Source organism: Pan paniscus, chromosome 1 (assembly GCF_029289425.2).
Source record: "Pan paniscus chromosome 1, NHGRI_mPanPan1-v2.0_pri, whole genome shotgun sequence".
NCBI lineage: Eukaryota > Metazoa > Chordata > Mammalia > Primates > Hominidae > Pan > Pan paniscus.
In genome coordinates this window covers 130,225,531-130,247,146 of record NC_073249.2, presented here as the reverse complement: position 1 = coordinate 130,247,146, position 21,616 = coordinate 130,225,531, and the positions used below count along the sequence as shown (strand labels likewise).

General features: G+C 34.6%; 1 protein-coding gene across 4 annotated transcripts in view; it reads left to right on the top strand.

The window, feature by feature from the left end:
• PTBP2 (polypyrimidine tract binding protein 2) overlaps nucleotides 1–21,616 on the top strand; it is a 91,265-nt gene that overhangs the window by 55,935 nt on the left and 13,714 nt on the right. For all 4 annotated transcript variants that reach the window (XM_003808454.4, XM_008960540.4, XM_008960539.4 and 1 more), the window contains exon 8: nucleotides 5,819–6,014. In XM_003808454.4, the coding sequence (XP_003808502.1) occupies nucleotides 5,819–6,014 (196 nt within the window). The remainder of the gene's footprint in view (nucleotides 1–5,818; nucleotides 6,015–21,616) is intronic.

Below are 21,616 nucleotides of genomic sequence, written 5' to 3'. Positions count from 1 at the left end.
AGGAGACAATCTAGAAGTCATGGTTTCTGTGACATTTTTCACAACTTCAAACATTTAAATATAGTCTACATTTTTCTTGGTGTGGAATATTTTCCTTGCTCTTCTGACCCCAAAGAAAAGTATTTGTTAGAGGACCAATTAAATGAAATTTGAGTGGGGATTATACTGTGTTTGAGCTATAATTCTTATGGGGAAAATTGTTTATATGTGTATCTTGTCTGAAGTAATACATAGTTACATTAAATCTCATAAAAGTACCTCAATTGTGTCAACTGTTTGAAATTTTTGTTTAATCTTCTGTGAACAGATACTAAGCATCCAACTATGATATTGATGTTTGTGCACAGGTATGCACTCAGGTCTTCTTGACAAAGATCTAAAGTTATAATTCTAAGAGAGTAGATAATTGTTTTACTAAGTACTTATTCTGGTATCAGAACTCACACTTCACTTATTACAGAAGGAAAAAGAAATTTGTTTCCTAAACTTGCTTTGCCCCAGTACCTTGTAATCTAGACCCTTTGGTAAAATTTGCATTTTTGATAACTACAGTAATGTTCATTTTACTTGCCTGCATCTGGGCTCTACTTAGAGAATATCACACAATATTACATAATCTGACAATTGGTACCGGTTTAAATCCATCAACATCAACTACAAATAAGCCCTCTACTCTACTTTAAAAATCTCTTCCCATTTATTCAGTCAACAGTTTTTCTGTTTTTCACAATGCCTATGTCAGATAGAAATTTTCCCTTCTACCATGTCTCTTCTCACTCTCACTTGCTTGAAGAGGAAAATCACATGGAAGCTTCATCAGCTTTTCTTGCAAAATCTGCTAATACTCACACTTGTCTTTCTCTTTTAATAAAAGGCATAGATGTTTAGTTATCTAAGACCAATAAACACCAAAGCCTATCGTCTTCTGCCTCTCAAGAGACTGCACTATCTGTCGTCCCCTTTCTCATTTATTTCTCTCTATATTGGCCACTTTTCACCAGTTTCAAGCATTCTCAGCTTCTTTCATTTTAAATGAATTTACCTTCAACTTTCAATCCATCCATCTATAACTCTACATACTTTCTATCACCCTGCCTCCCCTCTCCCTTTTCACTCATAACCAGACTTCTTAAATAGGCTATCTTTGTTGTTTATTATCTCCTCATTTCTCTACTTACTATTATTTGGTTTTAGCACTGTTGACCCAAATTGCTCTTCCTCAGCATCACCAGTGATTAGTAGAGTAGCTAAATGCTAGTGATATGATTTAGTCCTTGTCTTACTTAATACCTAGATAATATTTGGCACTGTGCACCATTGTCTTAAAATTCTCTTTCTTCCTGGTCTCTGATACTTCTCACCTGGATTTATCCTACCTCTCTATTTCTTCCTTGTCTTGTAACTCCCCTTCTACCTGGGAGGCCTCACCTGCTGTCACAGCTCCATTAAACCTCTGTGATTCAGACAGAGTTCACATCACATTTTCTAGCTCAGACCTCTCCTAAGAGACCCACACTAAGAACCTGGTGGACTAATGAATATCTTCAAACAGTGTGTTCAATCTAGCTCCTGTTTTTGGTGTCCGCTGTGTTAGTAAAGTGCAAGATACCAACTTCAGTCTCATTAACAAGCCAGTAAACATGGTATTTTTCCCCTTCCTTCCAACCTGTCATCAGATATTATTGATTATACCTCCTAAATTTTTGTTGAATCTGGCCTTTTTTCTCCAACTCTTGCTACCACTGCAGTCTAAGCCAGTGTTATTCAAGATGCTGATCTCTCAAGGTAGTAGTGTGTGTCAAACTGAAATCAGCATACTTCTAGCAACAGTATGCTTAATGTCAATATTGGCATAAATTTTGACACAGACTTCTTATATTCATGCAGAGTAGCCTGGGCTTCTGGACCGTCAATCATAATTTAAGTAGCATTGATGTAGTAATAATTCTCTTTCATATCTCCACTTCCTTGGCCTTCTGACTGAACTCACCATTTTGACATCTTCCCCTACCTCCATTATTTTTCCACAGAGTACTAAGAATCATCTCAACGTCAAGTCATATTGCTTCTAATCACAATACCCTTTAGTGACTTTTTTGTCCTTGCAATAAAGTCCACAGTCCTTATCATGGCTTATAAGACTCTAAATCAGTCCTCAGCTTGCCTCTCCATTCTCCTCTCATGCCTTTTTAGCTATATTGGACTTCTTTAAATAGCTTGCATATACTGTATTTTCTCTGATGTCTCGATCTTACAGATTGCTGTTCCATTTGCTAATACTATTTTTTCTCTTCATCTCTTTATGCCCAACTTCTGCTTCTCTTTGTCTTTCAAGTATCAGTTTAGAAGCCTCTTCCTGAGATAAGTCTTCTGTAACATTTCAACTAGATTAGATCCCTTCCTTTCTTAGTTCTCAGTATCACACATAAAATTTATAATTTGTTAAATGTGTATATTTTCTGTCGGACTGTAAGTTCTGAGTACCATGTCTGCTTTGCTTTCTGCTGTATTTATTAAACATTGACATTCAGGGTGAAAATCAGAAGTCATAGTAACAATCTTAATGATCAATAAAAAGTATTTTATGCGATCCTCATATTTATTAAAGAAAACACCTTAATACCTTTCAGAAAATCTTGTTTATGTATTGGAAAGTAGTGTATTAGGCAAAGATGCGTCTTCTCTTGGCTTTCTAATTCAGCTTTTATAATGTTGAGGAATATAATTACTTGATGCATAAAAATATCAATCTTTTTAATAGTATAATAAGACATATAATGTAATCTCCTTTTCACCTGGGATTTAAAAATTGTTTTTACATAGTCCTTACATTATAACACACATAAGTAGGAAATGGTTCTTTTTGGTTTTTGTTATTAGAAACAGCTTTTCAGAAACATGTCTTTATTAGGAATATCTTTAGTTGACACTGGACAGTATATTGTGTCTTCTGGAAGTCCTGTTTATATGATCATTTTATTTTAACATATAAGTGGGTTGTTTCCTATTCTTTATTTCTTCCAGGAGATTCCATTTCATCACTAACTGATAATAAAAATAAATATGAGATAAAACATTTGCAGCAGTAAGATTATGTCATTCATTTCCTTCTCACAGAGTACACATTGCTTTATGCAGATTCTTTGAGAGACCTAATGGAATTATCCTTTCCTAATTTCTTGGGCAAAGATTCTCCTTGACATCTGCTTAATTTACAATCTGTATATTTTACATTCATATTAATGGAGAATTTATGATGAAATCAGTGGTTTTAGGATGCTTTAGGAAAATCCTGCATAATCTACCAGGGTGGGGTTATTTGATATTGGTAAATAATTAGTCTGAAGTATTACATTAGTATTATAAGCTTAATTTTGTGTTGTTGATTTTGATAATTTTTCATGACTTGCCAAATATTAAAAAGTAGATATTTAAAGAATTTGGAAGTTAAGGTTTCTCTCAGTGTGTGTTAAATCTGATCCCCAACAATCTCTTCAAAAAAGTAAGTTATAAATAGTAAACAATGAGAAAAATGGAAATAGTTTTATTTTGGCTTTTCATGTTTTCAGTCCATATGCAGTGTTTCATTGTGCTGCTTTAATTATGCTTTCTGTGCCTAATATCTTTCCTGTGTTTTGATTTCCATGTTTTAGCCATAAACTTTAAATTTACATGAAAACTTTTTTTTCTGATTGTTTTTGCTTACTGTCTAAACCTTCACTGTGAGTAGGCACATTTGGAAGGTCTTTCTGCAAATTATCTTGAGCTTTTAATGTCAGAAATCTTTGCTCCAACAAGATCACCACATTCCTGATTGCTGAACCACAGGACTGGTTTGTGTGCTACTACTATTTCTTGGGATTTTGCAAATACATGAGCTTGAAGTGAGCTTGCATATATTTTTTAAATTTGATTTTACTCCCTTTCTTATTTGTGGTCACCTCCTTTAACCAACTATTTAAAATACCTGGATTTTTGCTCTCATACACCCTCAGCTCCTATTTCTTTCCTCTTTTGCCAACAGATCATTAATTTACATCTTGTTTGCTTATTTCTCTAGCTCTTGTACCTTAGGTATACTTCTGCATCTTCCACCTACATGAAGTTTTTGTTTTTGTTTTTAATGTTCAGAGGGAAAATTTCAAAGGGTCCTGGAGGGCTTTCTAACAATTGGCATATTCATTGTTAGATAATTTGGCAGTCGGACCTCAGTATTGCTGGGAAAGAATTCAACTCCTAAAAAACTTAGTGTATGTTTAGTAATTTTGTATCAGCACTTTTAGCATTAACCTAGATACTGTGACTCAAACCCAGCTCTTTCTCATAAGGTATCATTTTCTCTTTGATAACATTGAAGTAGTCACCTAAGAGTGAATTTTGCTACTTATCTTTTGATATTTATCTATTGTGTAGAAACATCAGTTCTATTACTTATCTCACATTTTCCCTATAGGAATGCTACATTAGTAAATGAATACCTATCTTCAGTGCTTTCTTCACCTTTACACCAGGGTATTCAATTAATAGTTATGTTATTCTGGCTGATAAAGTTGATTGATACATGGCTTCCACTTCTATGTGATGATAGGTACCTTGCCTAACCCAAATGTAATTCAAATCCTGATGTGTATGAACTCTCTTTCAGTTTTTACCAGTGCTGTATTGAAGTGGATGAATCTGTGTTGAATTATTTTCTAGGTTAGTTTTTAGCTAGGTAGATTAGTCCATAAAAAAATTCGTATATTAAGAGAAAAGGTTTTATATTCCCAGAGGTGAGAATATTTGAATTAAAAGCTTTATATACTTAAGCAACTGTAGAGTTTTACTTTTTCCATAACACGACATGTTTATTCTTCTAATGAAAAGTTAACAGTATGTTCACCTGTTCTCTAGTTTGTTTCCAGCTTATATCCAGCTGAACTAGAAATGGTGGTTATATAGGAGCAGAAAAAGTACAAGATAATCATAGCGGTAACATAGTCCTTTATAATTCATGATGTATTTTCACATATGTTGTCTTTAATTTACTCCTCTTAATAACCCTGTGAAGAAGCATGACAGCCATTGTCATCATTCCTGTTTTCCCGATTAAGAAATTGAGATTCAGAGAGGTCAGATAACTTGCTTAAGATGACCTAAAAGAGTCTAGGCTTTTAATTAATCCTAGACCTGGCACTCGTCAGTTTCAGAACTTTTCGGGAATGACATTGGATTTGCTAATTTCATCAAGATAATCTGATTGGGGGTGAACATTTCAGGTTAAGGAAATGTTTTTTTAAAAGAAAAAAACTAGTTTTTTTCTTTTTTGCCTCATTTTATGGGAATTGCTATTATGTGTTAGGATAATTTGGTTTGAAGCAACTTTGTACAATGTGGCATCAAATAGCAGTTACCTTCTAAAACTGTACTGAATCATATAAGTACTGCCATCCAGCAATAAATGTATGTATAATAAAATTAACCTTATTGAGCAGAGTAGTGTGGTACTACTTTGGTAGGACTTCCTGTTTGTGATCCTTATTAGTTTTTTTTTAAACTAACCTATTTGCAATTTTTAAAAATTGAAAGTATTAGCATGGATGCTTAGCTGGTTGTATTTTAGGTTGAAGTAGCATTTTCTATTTAAGGAAGATAATATTTGGGGGAAACTAACACATGGACAGCTGGAACAGCAAAATTTGATATATGAAATTTGAATCCTTTTCCTGGTAGCTTTTAAGTTCGAGTTTTTGTTGTTGAGTTTTATTACTAAAATTATACTTTCACTAATTTTTATTTTTTGTTTAAGATTGCTGATATGCTTTATTCACTTTTACAGGCCCTAGATGGTCAGAATATTTATAATGCCTGCTGTACCCTAAGGATTGATTTTTCCAAACTTGTGAATTTGAATGTAAAATACAACAATGATAAAAGTAGGGATTATACTCGACCTGATCTTCCATCTGGGGATGGACAACCTGCATTGGACCCAGCTATTGCTGCAGCATTTGCCAAGGAGACATCCCTCTTAGGTATGATTTTTATTGTCTTAACCACTTTTCTCCCATTTTGCCAAATGGAAAAGTACCAGTAAGTATAATGAATCCCCCCATTTTGGACCTTACCAAATTGTGTTAGGTTTCGTGAGTTTTCTTTTTCTCAAGTGAGAAGGCATATGAATACTGTTAAGAAAAACCCAAAGTATTCTTTATAAGTCTAATTAAAATTATATGTTAGTTTTGTTCCTTTTAATACCTTCAGCTTCTCTTCCATGCCACTCTCCCAGAACAAAAGAAGAAAAGCTCTAATGAAGAAATACTGTTGAATTCTTAATGCCATATTTACACTTTAAACTTGATGTCACTATGCCTGAGTCTAGGCCTAAAGTTCTTGTGCGTGTTTTTCAGTGCTGATCTGATTGTTTTAATTTAGCATTGCATGGAAACAGTGAAATGTTAAGAGACAAAACATACATAATGGGTGGAGACATATGGGATTTTTTTTGAAGCATATTGTAGTGGCCTTTTAAAAAAACAATTTAAACTAGAAGAAATTTTCTATAAAATTAATTTTGCTATTTCTTTGCATTTTGTCTTAATCATTTATATTTTACTTTGTACCACAATGGACTTGAGCCACCTAATAAAAATACAGTGCAAACATATGCAACTTATAGTTGATAGAGTGAAATCAAGATGAAGAAAAAAATAAAGGAAAATCTTACTTTGTAAGTAAAATGTGCAAAGTGATTTATAAGTTAAGATGGAATTTTAGAGTTTCCTTTTATTTGATGTATTTCTTGATTTCTAGTATTGGTAAGATTATCTTTAAGTCATGATTTTTATATATATGGAACTCAAAATTGATAGTTGACAAACTAGCTTTTACAATTTAGTTTATGTCTGTCATTTCAAAAAGAAAAAATAGTATAATTAAGTAGTTATTGGAAATATTTACTTCCCAATATATAACAGTCATGCCATCAGTTTGTGAATATGAAATCTGTAAGTGGTATATATGTAGAGAGAGATACTCTAAGGCAGTTGGTATTTGATTCTGGTAACTAATCAGAATTAACTACCTGTTAATTCTGGCAGCTGCAAACAAATCTGACCCTTTATTCGAATTTTCTGGTATATCCTAGCAGAAGTCATAGTGTTTATTATGACTGTAGTAGATGCTTTAGGTCACTTACACTCTTTCCTGACAGAATCTCTACCTCTGTGTGTGTCTAGCTTAATTCGTAATTCAAGTTAATAAGATTGAGTATTTCACAGTGTGCAGTTTTTAAAGGCAAAGTCAGGAATGAAAGAGTGAAACATGGTTTTTGCTTATAATTATTACTATAGATTATTAAACTCTTTACTGATAGACATTGTTTTAGAAAGAATCAAAATTTATTGAGTAGCTTCTAGGTCATATTCATTCAGCTAGGCACTTGGCAGATACATTACTTTGTTAAAATAGATGATCTCATCAAGATTTTACATATAGTTTCTAAGAAGTTGAAAAATTCACATGCAACTCATCAAAGAAACAATTTAAAGATAAAATACCAAGAAACTCCAGCTAAAGATAAAATACCAAGAAACTCCAGCTAGTATTAACAATGGACTACAATAATCACTTCTTTGGACCCTACTGAGGTGTGTGTATTTGCCTATCTGGATATACTTAGATGTGCTTGGATCCTGGGTGGGAGGCTTGGTTAGAAGTCACCTGGATTCTTCTAGGGAATTTATCACCATTTTTCTTGTGATCTTATGACCTTGCTGAAACTTTTAAAACAATAATAAAGTCATTTTTTTTCTCTTTGAGATGGAATCTCACTCTGTCGCCCGTGTCAGAGTGTGGTGGCACAGTCTCGGCTCACTGCAACTTCCGCCTCCCGGGTTCAAGCGATTCTCCCGCCTCAGCCTCCTGAGCATCTGGGACTACAGGCGTGTACCACCACTCCTGGCTAACTTTTGTCTTTTTTCGTAGAGATGAGATTTCACCATGTTGGCCAGGATGGTCTGGAACTCCTGATCTCAGGTGATCTGCCCGCCTCAGCCTCCCAAAGTGCTGAGATTACAGGTGTGAGCCACCATGCCTGGCCGCTTTTTTTCATTTTTTGAGCGTACATTTTTACATTAAAGGCGTGTAAATTAAGTTGCTCCCTTCGCCAAAAAATTGTCTAGTGTCTTTTTCCACTTCTGTGTTGAATTTTTTAGTATAACGCATTTTTGTTTCTTCATCTCTGCCTCATAAGAAAAAGGAAAAAGTGTTTAGCCTTTCCTAAGTGACTTCTTTTTTTTATCTGTTTTAATGTTTTTGCATCTTGTTATAACTGGGCTTTTTAACTATACTCAAAAATAGGTTAAAAGTAGGTGAGTTAAAGGTTTTAAAAATCAGATAATGGACCCTGGTTTTGATAATTCACAAGAGATAACCATTTATTTTCATATTTTTTATGTAAATACATGTTTCTTTACAAAATTAAAATTGCTCTGTATTTGCATATTTGCATTATGTTTTATTGTAATTGACATTTTACTTAGAATTTGTTTTAAAAGATAGCTTTAATACCTGCGTAGCATGTTCATGGGTATGCCATACCTTTGAAAGTGGACATGTAGGCTATTCCATACTTTTTATTAAAACACCCTTGTACTTTTTTGCCTCTCAAATTATTTTCTTAGACTAGATTCCTAGAATTAGAATTATTGGGTCAAAGAAAATGTTAAAGCGTATTTACTTTATTTGCAAATTTCTTCATCTAAAGGTGATATTAACTTAAACTAACATTAATTATATATGAGGCTGGGTGTCCTACTTTTTCCCCTGCCAGCATACTATTTTTTAATTTCACAAGATTAATTTGATAGGCAAATGTCTGTTATTTTAATTTCTGTTAAGATTTAGTTTACAGTCTTTAAATGTTTATTTGATAGTCACAATTCGCTAAATTGTTTGCCTGCATTCTTTCTGTTAGGATGTATGGTAATTCTTATAAAATGCATAGTAAGGATATTAATATGCATATTTTGGATGAGCCAAGCCTTCAGCTTTATTCACTTATGTTAGGTCAGTTTTTGGAAAAGTATTTTTCAATAATCTATCTTTTTAAATAATTGATCTCAATCCCAAAGTATTCATTTGTAGGACATGAAGACACAATTTTCTTCTTCATACATTTGGTGAATATTTTGATCTCAGTTTCCACTTTTCTTTTTGCTTTTTAAACATTGTTTACGGTGATATCCAATATTGCATGAGTGAGGTCATGCCTTTTAGAATAATAACTGAATCTTTCTTCTAATTATTTAATCAGATGACTTCAGCAAACTAATATTGGTGGGATTAACTTCCTGCTCAGTCTTCCAGTAACAGTACTTGTTCAAAATGAAATAATTGATAGAGTATTTCAAAAATTTTGTAAGAACACAAATATAAGGTGATACTCTTTTGCTAAAATTTGTGGGGGGCTTCACTTTACCTTGTATGATTTTTATATTAGATCTAGCTACTTGACTGAATTTAATTACTTTAGAATCAGTACTATAAATTTTAATTGATTTATTTTACACAGTAATTTTTTAAGACTAACATTTATGTCTGGCTTTTCTGTTTCCTTTAATGCTAGGTATCACAGTGTCTCAGAAAATGTAATTTGTTCAAAGAAAGGAGACTGAGTGCTTTGTAATGAGTTTAAAATCTGACATCTAAAATACATAATCACAAATGTGGCCAACTATTAGTCATTCACATATTCTGTTTCAAAGAACACAGTGATCAAAAATCCTTCAGATTATAAATTGAGACATCATTATAATAGATCATTTTATCATGTTAAGAGGTGTAGTTAATTTATTAAGGGGTAGATCACTTTTAGAAAAATTGCTGGAAGTAATTTTTCATGATCATGTTATCTACATTCTAAAAATTAGGAGAGAGAGTGTGTACAAAGAGTATTTATTTTAGAGCTTTCCTTGTATTTCAAATTGAATAACAGGCATTCTCATCATAAAGTTTTTAAAAGAAAGGCAAAGCAGACTTTAGGAAATCACTGACGTTAAAATAGTTATAATTGTGAACAGATACAACATTTATTCATGAAGGTAAACATGTAGGTCTTATAGAACATTGTTTCTCAAAATTTTGCTGCACGTTGAAGTCACCAGATTCTACCCCAGGCTGAGAATAGTTAAAGAGTGGGTCACAGGCATTCCTGTGTTTTTAGGATCTCAAGATGGTTTTACTATGTAGCAAGAGTTGAGAATTACTGCTACAGAAAAGAGCTTGTAACTTAATGTCATTTAAATCTATTTTGGTACAGTTCTGCTGGCACAATTTTAATTAGCTGTTAAACTGAATTTATAATTTTCTATATGTTTGTGATACATAAAACTAACTGCAAAACTTACTTTGATTTTCTTTCTTTGTTACATTTGTATGGGTTATTCATTTGGTAATATTTATTAATTTATTATTAGAGATTTCAGCTATATGCTAATATAATGAATCCCATACACCTGTCATCTTGGTTCAATAGCGCTGACACTTAGTTTTATCTATTCAGTTTTTCTTTTGTGTTCTAAAGCAAATCCTTGACATTGTGACATGTCTTCTCAAATATTACCATAGTATCTCTAAAATAATTACATTTTCTTACCAAACCGTAATATGATTATTACACTTACCAGAATTGACAATGATTTCTTAATGTCCTCAAATACCCAGCTTACATTAAAATTTCCCCAATTATTTTGAAAATGCTTTTAAAGTTTGATTTGTTCAGAACAAGGTCCTATGGAGGGCCGCACATAGTATTTGGTTGTTATATCTCATTAGTCTGTTTCAGTCTGTAATAGTCCTCTCCCTCTCTCTACTCCCAGTCTCGTTCATTTACTTATGAAGTGATGTTTCCTTTTAGAAAGTTTCACAGATTAGACTAGTCTGGCTGTTTCTTTAGAGTGTCATGTTAACTTGTTCCTCTATCTGCTGCGTTTCTTATATAAACTTAAAGTTAGTTCCAAAGGCTTGATAAGATTTAGAGCCTTTTTTTTTTTTTTGAAGTGTTTCTTGTGCTTCCTATTGTGTCTCAGTAGGAGACATCTAATATCTGGTTGCCCCACTTTTAGTGATTTTAATGATGCTTTAAGACTGATTGTGGATTTGGGTGTTGACATTCTGATCCTTTCGTTACTTTTTTTTCTAATGATTTTAGTATCCAATAATGGTTGCTGCCTTAATTAATTTCACTAGTGGGTTGCAAATATTGCTTTTTCTCCCCTAATTCACATATTCCTTCTCTACATTAATTAGCTGAAAATCTTTATAAAGTAGAATTTTCCTTCATCAACTAGAATTATCAACCTTGTAATTCAATTTGTGCAGGACAATTAGTTAAATTCTTGCATTTGTTTGCTAATTTTAAGTTGGTGCCCAGCTTTTGTTTTCAGGTAAGTACTTAAACCAGCTTATGAACAGGTACAGTATAGATTCTTCCCACTGTCTGCTTTAAACTTTTGAAACTGTCAGTTGTTTGCAGGTTCTGGTAGCCCAGAGTGGTTTGAAATGGTGACCTTAGCCCAGATGTATGTAATTATTTAATTTGGCCTTGACCAGTGGCCCAAAAAAGGAAGGGGGTGGGGTGGATAAAGGACTAAACAAAATTAATTAAAATTTAGAAATTTTTCTCTCAGAAGGAATTCATGCCCATAAAACAAAGACCAGGATACATTCATATTTTCTCGGTAAATACCAATAGATTATAAGTCACTTTTCTCGTATACATAATTGTGAAAAAAAAACCATCCAGGTATGCGTGTTATTTATTCATTGAGAGGATATACATCTCTCAGGTGTTTTTTGTCGTATGTGTACTTTTGTGTAGTCTGCCTGTTTATTCTTTTTGAATAGGATGATATGTACAATTAAAAAAAATCTTTTGTGAAATGTGGTTTTCTTAAATACATTATTGCATTTCATACACAGTGATGAAGGGAAAAACTACAAAGCTAGACAGATTGTAAATTAGTATTGCAGTAGTGAGGTAATAGAGCAATACCCAAATGTTTTCTTAAAATATATGTAGGTGATGCCTGTGTTCTTTACTTTTGTGTGTGTGTATGTGTTTTTAAACAAGATTCATTGTAGTCTTTTAGATATAATTTAATAAATTTAGGCTGTTCAGGGTTTCAGTATCCTACAAAGAAGAATGCTGCTTCTAAGTTTTTGGGTTTCTTGAACCAGAACTTAGAAAGAACAAAAATATGGCATGGTATTTTCATGGTTTAGTAAGGCTACTTTTAGTTAATTATTGTGATGTAGGCCATTAAGTAGACTTTTCTAAAACGAAACCCCAGAGGAGAGGGGTTTTGAAGATACATATATACTGGTTTCTAAGAACTAATCTTTTTGGATCATTGGTATTGGTAGAAGGGATTCGCTATGTTTTCTGCCACCATTGGATCTCTGTATAAAGTTTGGCTCCACTATCAAAATGCTTAGATAGATCCCTTTGCAATAGTTGCCACCCTAGGAATAGCTCAAAAATTATTAACAATACTGGTTACTTAGATTCCACCTCTGTTGCTTGGAGTTGTGTTTTTTTTTTTTTTTTTTTTTTTTTTTTTTTGAGATAGAGTCTGGCTCTGTCACCCAGGCTGGAGTGCAGTGGCATGCAATCTCGGCTCACTGCAAGCTCTGCCTCCTGGGTTCACGCCATTCTCCTGCCTCAGCCTCCCAAGTAGCTGGGACTATAGGCGCCCGCCACCACGCCCAGCTAATTTCTTCGTATTTTTTTAGTAGAGATGGGGTTTTACTGTGTTAGCCAGGATGGTCTTGATCTCCTGACCTCCTGATCCTCCTGCCTCGGCCTCCCAAAGTGCTGGGATTATGGGCGTGAGCCACCGTGCCTAGCCTGCTTAGAGTTTTTTATGTAATTATTTTGTGATGCAAACATTTAAAATACTGTAGCTTAGAATGAAATTGTCTCAATCCTAGGAGCCAAAAGTTTGATGAATATGAATACTAATATTAACCATTTTTGTGTTCTGTGTCAGGCACTGTTCTTAGCCCTTTACAAGTAAGTTAATACATCATCTCTAAATGTAGTTACCATTATCGATCCCATTTTATAGATTTGGAAAGTAGGGTACAAAGAACAGTTTGCTCAGATTCCTTTAACTTTTGAGTGGCCGAGCCCTAGCACTGAAAGCCAGGTAGTCTGGTTCCAAAGTCCGTACTCCTAACTAATAAATAGTGGAATAAAATTAGATTAGCTTGACATTTTAGCCTGTCGTCTTCTCACCTGTAGAATAGTTATCAAGAATAGTAATATACATATAGTAAAAATTTAAGTCCCATCATTTTAGCTTGCTTTTTTTTTTTACATACTAAGATTTTTTTGTTACCAAGTCCATTAAGTATTTAGCCTGATTATCTTATTGATTAAAATACCAAAAATGTGTATTGTTCATGCATTGATTCAAAATTGGGTACAAAACAGGAGTAGATATGTAACATGCAAATAATAAATTGAACTTATATTTTTATCTTTTTGACAACACGTTAAAATTTATGTCAATCTTATTTTTTCAAAATCCTTTTCTATATTTTATTAAGACTAATTATAGCAAATAATAGCCATAAAATTAAACCAAAAAACTCATCTACTGCAGACATATTTGAAAGCTATCCCCCAAGAAAGACCAAAGTAATCACACATACCTAAACATGCTAGTATTTCCCAGAAATATTAAAAATACATAGATTTTGAAGCACATTGCTGAATGCCATAGTAACACCAAACTAAAAAATACATGTAAATTAAAAATTAATATTTTATTTTCAACATAAATCAGAAATACTTGGTTAGAGGTCACATGATAATACCTGTCCTAACTGTCCCATAACTTCGGCTTTCTCATTTCATGTGTTTTAATATCTAAGAAGTAAAAAATAGTTGGAGCATGCCTCTTTATATGTGCAATTTTAAATTATGTTGACTTCTTTGGATTATTGAACTGTCCTCTGCTTTGCTGTAGCTGAATTTTTAAAATGTTAATTTTGAAGTCTTAAAATGTGTCTTTTGGAAAAAACATTGGAAGAGCTAAAGTAGATAGAGTTGTTCATTTAAATTGTTTATTTTTTATTTTATTTTATTTTTTTAGTTGGAGTACTGGCTCTGTTGCCTGGGCTGGAGTGCAGTGGCGCGATCTCTGCTCACTGCAAGCTCTGCCTCCCGGGTTCACGCCATTCTGCCGCCTCAGCCTCCTGAGTAGCTGGGGCTACAGGCGCCCTCCACCACACCTGGCTAATTTTTTTTGTAGTTTTAGTAGAGACGGGCTTTCACCGTGTTAGCCAGGATGGTCTCAATCTCCTGACCTCGTGATCTGCCCACCTTGGTCTCCCAAAGTGCTGGGATTACAGTCATGAGCCACCGTGCCTGGCCTCATTTAAAATTTTTTAACACTGGGTAAAATTTTTATTTTTGAGTCACAAATTAATTTGAAGCTGTGTCTTTTAGAGAGCTTATTCAACTCGTAATTCCATTATAAATAATATTTGAATGAATGTGTTTTACATCTGGAATGATTTTTATCATCTGAGTAAAGGAAATATGTTTGATGGTAGTTGGGAACTTTGAAGGTATTACGGGCTACAGATGAGAAAAAAATGTTACTACGTCATTTCGTGTTTACATACTGACCAGCATTTTCAATGAAATAAGCTTATTACTATAGGACTATAAAATGTTTTTCAAAGGTTTAACTGTCCAGGGCAGATACTTAAGACTATCTGATCATCCATTAAAAACTTTTCACATAGTCTTGCTTAAATGGATCCATTATGTTTACCCATTATATTGTTCTCAGCTGTAGTTTTAAGAAATTTATTTCATTTGTTAATACTTACTTTCCATTACCTTCCCCTTTTCTGTGACAATCTGTTGATACTTGAAGACCTCTCTTGTATTCATCTTAGGGTTAATATTTTTAAGGCCAAACAGCCTAAATTCTATGGTAATCAACTCCAGCCTTGCGTAATGAAATCTTCTGCATAAAGATAGGTTTAAATCAAATCAGATTGCAGATTTTATTGAAGAAATTGTGTTTTTAAGAGTTGACAAATATATATTGTATGGCTAAAACAAAGAAAATACTTCTGTTGCTTCTGCATTTAGTAGAAGAAAAACTATATATGTTTGTGACCAAAGTATAAAATATGATTCTTTCCAGGGAGGTAAAGGTTATGCAGAAGATTTTCACTAGCAGCTCTAAAAGGCTACCGTCAAATAATTGCCATGAACATTTCATAGCCCTAGAAGGATGTTGGCTCATTGCAGTGTCATCCTGGTTTATTCTTTATTGTATTATTCAGCAGTCATTTTAACACTATGCTAGACACTTTAGGGATTCAGAAGAGTAACAGGGTTTCTGTTCTCATGAAGCTTATCAGAGACAGAAAACATACGAGTTAGATCTAATTGGAGGCAAACTGAAATATATAGTGGAGTTAGTGTGGTTATCAGCACACAAATGAGTGATCCATCAACAAAAGGAGAAATTGGGAGGGTTTTATGGGCCAAAAACAGCATGATTAAATGTGATAGAGTATATGTCATGTTTTAGGAGTGATGAACATTCAGTTATGTGTGACGAATAGGATAATTGAAAAAATATGAAAGGCTATGATGCCAGAAAGTATTATGGGACAAGATCTTAAAACCAGTGTTACCCAGGGAGTATGAATTTTATATGGGAATTCTTAAACTCCTTTATGACTGGAAGATGAGCATCAGAGTGTCTGTGACCATTTGATGATATTATATACCAAGTTTTAGATGTTTGGCTTTTTTCAGGTTATCAAAGCGGGGGATGAGTTAAGAACCATTGCTGTGAAGGATTCATCAACTATTTTTAGGCAGTTGGGTAAAAATGACCAATTTAGTTTTAAGAAACTGACTGTGGCTCCAGAGTATGTTGGAGAAGTGAAAATGGAGACTAGGAATAACAGGTGGGAGACTATTAGTCTAATTAAGATGTAATTATAAATCTAAGCTAGGAACGTAAAATGAGAATGCAAACTAAGAAATATGGGGAAAATTATATGGAAAAGTAATAGGACTTGGCATCTTATTGATGTGATTGATTATGAGAAAAATGAAGCATGTGGAGGAGTCCACTGGACAGTAGGAAATTCAGCCTAAGACTTGGGTAAGAGTTCTGTGGAGTTGTGAATTCAGAGGCCAGAGATGTGATATTTAAAATTTTGGTTTAAGATTTCCCAGGTATAAGAAAGCAAGAGGATTAAAGCATTGTAATTAAACTTTAAGCAGTGCATATTTATGTTATAGATAAGATAAGAAATTTAGGGATCAAATAAATAGGATTAAAATTAGTAGTGATCATTCAGTACAGTAGTTACGTACTGTTATTCACAAGAGTATATAAATCAAATTACAAGGAATTAAGGATATAAACGTGATAAGAAAGTATGCACTGTACTCTTTGCGGAAGTTTGCCATAGAAAGGAAGAAGAAATAGGATGGTAGATCAGAAGTAAAGCAGGACCCAGTGGGGGGAGTGTTTGCTGTGAGGCAGTATGTATAATCATTTAAAACATGGGTTTGGAGTCCTCTCAGGTTCCATGTTTGTAATGGACATAATGATAATAATCCCTTTCATTTAAGGCTGTTGTGAGGATTAAATGTGTTAATGTGCAAATAACTTTACACAGTGCCTGGTATATAATAAATGCTTGCTACCTATTAACTAGTATTTGTTTCTAAGGCTAGTTTAAGTCCTAGAATTGATTGCAAGGATTAGATCAGGAGTATAGTGGACATGTTGGGATTTAAATATTTAAATATAGAGATGCTTTTTAGGACCATTGTTAGAACCAGAAGAGATTTTTTATCAAGTTCACACAGAAATGTAGGTGCATTGGCTGGGCATGGTGGCTCACACCTGCAATCCCAGCACTTGGGAAGGCTGAGGCAGAAGAACTGCTTGAGGCCAACATTTTGAGACCAGCCTGGGCAACATATTAAGACCCCGTCTCCACCAAAAAAAAAAAAAAAAGAAGTAGGTGCAGAGCTGGAAGCAGAACCGAAATCATCAGTGTTACAGTCATTATTCTTTCCTGTCACCATTATATGTCTTTATGAAGCAAGGGAGAAAGAAGAACAGATGAAAGAAGTGAGGATTTTGAAGTTGGTTGAAAGATTTGATTGAATTCTGATCTAAAAATTATAAGGCACTTGTTTAACAAGTTGAAAGTAGGAAAGTAGACTTAAGACTCTACTAGATTTGGGGAAACTCTCAAAAATGGACTGGAAATTCAGCTAAAAGTGGATAACAAAATATTTCTAGAATTAGCATTTGTGGGGTGTGTGTGTTTTCACTCTAGTATTTGTCAAGCTCAGATGAAAGCATAGACAGAATGTAAGACTGGATTTATCTAAGTCTGGAATTGTGTAACATTAAAGGAATAGTAGCAAATGAGCAGAGTGTTGGCTCAAGCCTAAGCTTGAGCCTAAGCTTGACTCTATGGTAAAGTCAAGTCAAGGGAGAATAGAAAGGGGGTCACCATAAAGGTCAAAAGTGGGTTTAGTGGTTGTGTGGGAATAGGCGGATCAAGAAAAGAATGAAGTTAGGAAAGGAGATATAAGTGTTGAATGACCATTACAAAAAGAGACGGAGGAAAGAAAAATGAAGATGTATCAAAAGAAGTTGCTAATATGGATGGCAAAGTAGATGTTTTTAAGAAATCATGAGACCAGAGTCTTGGAAAAGTCATAGGATGATGCAGGGAATGGAGAAGAGGGAAATAAAGCCAGGTGCTGAAGTCTTTATCTAATGGGAGGAGATGTTCCAGTAATCCAATGGCTATTTTGATGGGAAAGAGTGTGGTATGATTGGGTGGCATTGACATCGGAAGCCATCCTCGTTGATGGTGGTGGAACAGCAGTTTGAAAGTAACATTGTGCGGTGAGGTAGAGTGGCGCATGATGCATCCTTATTCTTCCTTTGGAGAAAAGTTGAGGGAGACCAAAAATGACTTTTTGAGGGGATTGTAGAGGTTTCATTAGAAGAAAAGTAAGTTTTTAATTAAAAAGTTAATCTGAGGAACAGGTAGAATAAAAGTGTAGTTGTTAGTGGTAGAAGAGAATGGATTCCATAGGGCAAAATAAGAACTCAAGGGAAGGTTGGTGGAAGAGGAAGAGGATTGAATTGTTTCAAGAAAGAATAGCAGTTGTCATCCTTATGAAAAGTAAAATTTTTATTTTCAAATCAGGAAATAAAACGTAAAATGTGCCTTCCAGACCCCTTGGTGGTATACATGGGAGATTGGTTCTAGGACACACACAGTCCCATCCCCCACCCTCTGACCCCATACACCCCCTGGATACTCAAATCCACTGGTGCTCAAGTTCCTTGTATAAAATGGTATAGTGTTTGCATATGACCTATACACAACCTCTTATGTATACTTTAAATCATCTCTAGATTACTTATATTACCCAGTACAATATAAATGTTATGTAAATGGTTGTTATACTGTATTGTTTAGGGAATAATGACAAGAACAACTTTCTATACATTTGCAGTACACCATTGTTTTCCCCCCAAATATTTTTGATCCAAGGTTGGTTGAATCGGAACCCAGAGATACAGAGGGCTGACTATACTTTAAGAATTAGAATTAGCTGGGTGTGGTGGTGGGTGCCTGTAGTCCCAGCTACTCGGGAGGCTGACGCAGGAGAAAGGCGTGAACCCGGGAGGTGGAGCTTGCAGTGAGCCGAGATCGTGCCACTGCACTCCAGCCTGGGCGACAGAGCGAGACTCTGTCTCTAAAAAAAAAAAAAAAAAAAAAAAAAAAGAATTAGAAGGGGCTGTCAGGCGTGGTGGCTCATGCCTATAATCCCAGTCATGCCTGTAATCCCAGCACTTTGGGAGGCTAAGGTGGGCATATCACTTGAGGTCATGAGTTCAAAACCAGCCTGGCCAACATGGTGAAACACTGTCTCTACTAAAAATACAAATATTAGCCAGGTGTGGTGGTGGGCGCCTGTAATCTTAGCTACTCAGGAGGCTGAGTCAGGAGAATTGCTTGAACCGAGGAGGTGGAGGTTGCAGTGAGCTGAGATCATGCCATGCACTCCAGCCTGTGTGACAGAGTGAAACTCCATCTCAAAAATACAAAAATAATTAGAAAGGGCTTTAGAGTCCCACCACTAATGCTCTTCTGTTTAGTAGTACACAAGACGAATAACTACGAGATGTTATGAACAGGGAAAAGAAGTAAGACCAAAAGAAATCATAAATTACTTTGGATGGAACTTTTAGAATGGCAGATGGAGGGATAAATTTGACATTGTTCAAAATCATAGAGTAAACTCTCTAAAGTAAGGGGAACCTAAGGAGACAAGATGATTAAATGTAATAGGAGATACTGGAACAACAAAAAAGGGACATTAGATGCAATTTGAGGAAATCTGATAAAGAATCGACTTTTGTTAATTTATCGATATTGGTTGATTAATTGCAAGAACTAATAAATTGTAATACCATACTAATGTATGATGCTAATAATGGGGGAACTGCGGTTTCCAGGTTATATAAGAACTCTGTAATGTCTTAAATTTGTTTGTAAATCTAAACCTTTTAAAATAGCTAAAAATTATAGATACAATTTCTAAATGATTTAATTAACAAAACCAGTTTAATTCTTCAGTTGAAATGAGCAAGGTTAGGGATACCTGTGTGTTTCAGTGTAATATCTGAAAGGAAAAGAATAGATACATAATTTATATCACTTCTCTCTGGACTTAGGGTCTCTTGTCATATACATGACTGGGCATCCATCAGCTTCAGTGGAGGAAAGGTTAGGAATAATAGTGTCAGAACTAACATGAGAATTTTAGGAGATTACTGAGTCACTCAAAATGTCTGGGTGACCCAGCTGATGAGGGCCATTTCACATGAAAAAGATTCCTGCAACACCTTCTTTTCTTTAGCACATGATCGTTTATGAAGCTCTTTTACATTGTTTTATCTTTATAGCAATCCTCAGAATAGATCAAGCTTTTTTTTTTTTTTTTTTTTGAGATGGAGTCTCACTCTGTCGCCCAGGCTGGAGTGCAATGGCGCGATCTCGGCTCACTGCAAACTCCGCCTCCCGGGTTCGTGCCATTCTTCTGCCTCAGCCTCCTGAGTAGCTGGGACTACAGGCGCCTGCCACCACGCCCAGCTAATTTTTTTGTATGTTTAGTAGAGACGGGGTTTCATAGTGTTAGCCAGGATGGTCTCGATCTCCTGACCTTGTGATAGATCAAGTATTTTTATCCCTCCTCATCAACATGTGTAAACAGTTTTTCCCCCACATATCTGCTGCCTTAGCTAAAGATGCAAATCATTAAAGTTGAAATTATAATTTATGTAGCTAAAAGTAATCTGTTAGAGCCAGTGTATACAATATGTGTAATATGCTTTCTATAACTTTCTCAAAGGGCCCGTGGTAAGTTTATTGTTTTCTCATTTAGCTGGGAGTTAAGAACAGAACTGTTTTCTAGAATGTATTAATTATATAAATAGTGCATCATGAAATATTTTGTAGGTGTTTATATTTTTATTGCAGCAGACAGCATTTAGATTAAACCTAAAAATACCTGATTGACAAAGTAGTTTTTCAGACAAAAGTATATTGAGGGAAATTGGAGAATCTTCAGAGGCTTTAAAAGTCCAGGAAAATCTTAGACTACTCCAGTGATTTAGAACTGTGTAAAGATAGCCTAAGTAGTTTTTCTAAGTTATCAGCCGCGGGAAGGAAATAATGAAAGAGAAATACATACGAGTGGCATTAAGGACACGTGGTGGCTTCTTTTACCTATTAAAGCATTCTTACACCATACTGTGAACTGTGTAAAAGGAAGGATCATTGGACATAATAGATTATCTGACAAGGTGGCCCGGAATGGTGGAAGTAAATCGACAAGTGAGGACACTGAATTAGCATTCAGACAGTGGGGACCTCACACCTTGTATTCTCTTTTTTGGTAAGATTTTTATTACCTCCTTAGAAAGAGGTAAATTCATCTATTTTGAGCCCAAATTTTTCTGTCTAGAAGATTGGTAGTCTTATTTTTACTAAAGTACAAGATTATTTAGTAAAAGGTAGCATTCTCTGGCTTTTTTTTTTTTTTTTTTTTTAATGTTTCAGATCTGTCACACTAAAAAGGGCTTTAGGCCAGGTGTTGTGGCTCACACCTGTAATCCCAGCACTTTGAGAGGTCAAGGTGGGAGGATTGCTTGAGGCCAGGAGTTTGAGACCAGCCTGAGCAACATAGTGAGATCTCAGTCTCTACTAAAAATAAAATAAATTAGCCATGCCTGGTGGCATGTGCCTGTAGTCCCAGCTACTTAGTAGGCTGAGGTGGGAGGATTGCCTGAGCCCAGAAGATAGAAACAGCAGTGAGCCATGATCATGCCACTGCACTCTAGCCTGGGTGACAGAGCAAACCTTGTCTCAAAAAATAAAGGGTGGGGAAGCTTTAGCCTAGACTTTTAATTCTCAATTACCATTATAAATTTATTTTAATTATTAACTAATTACTTTAATTCTCAATTACTATTTTTCCATG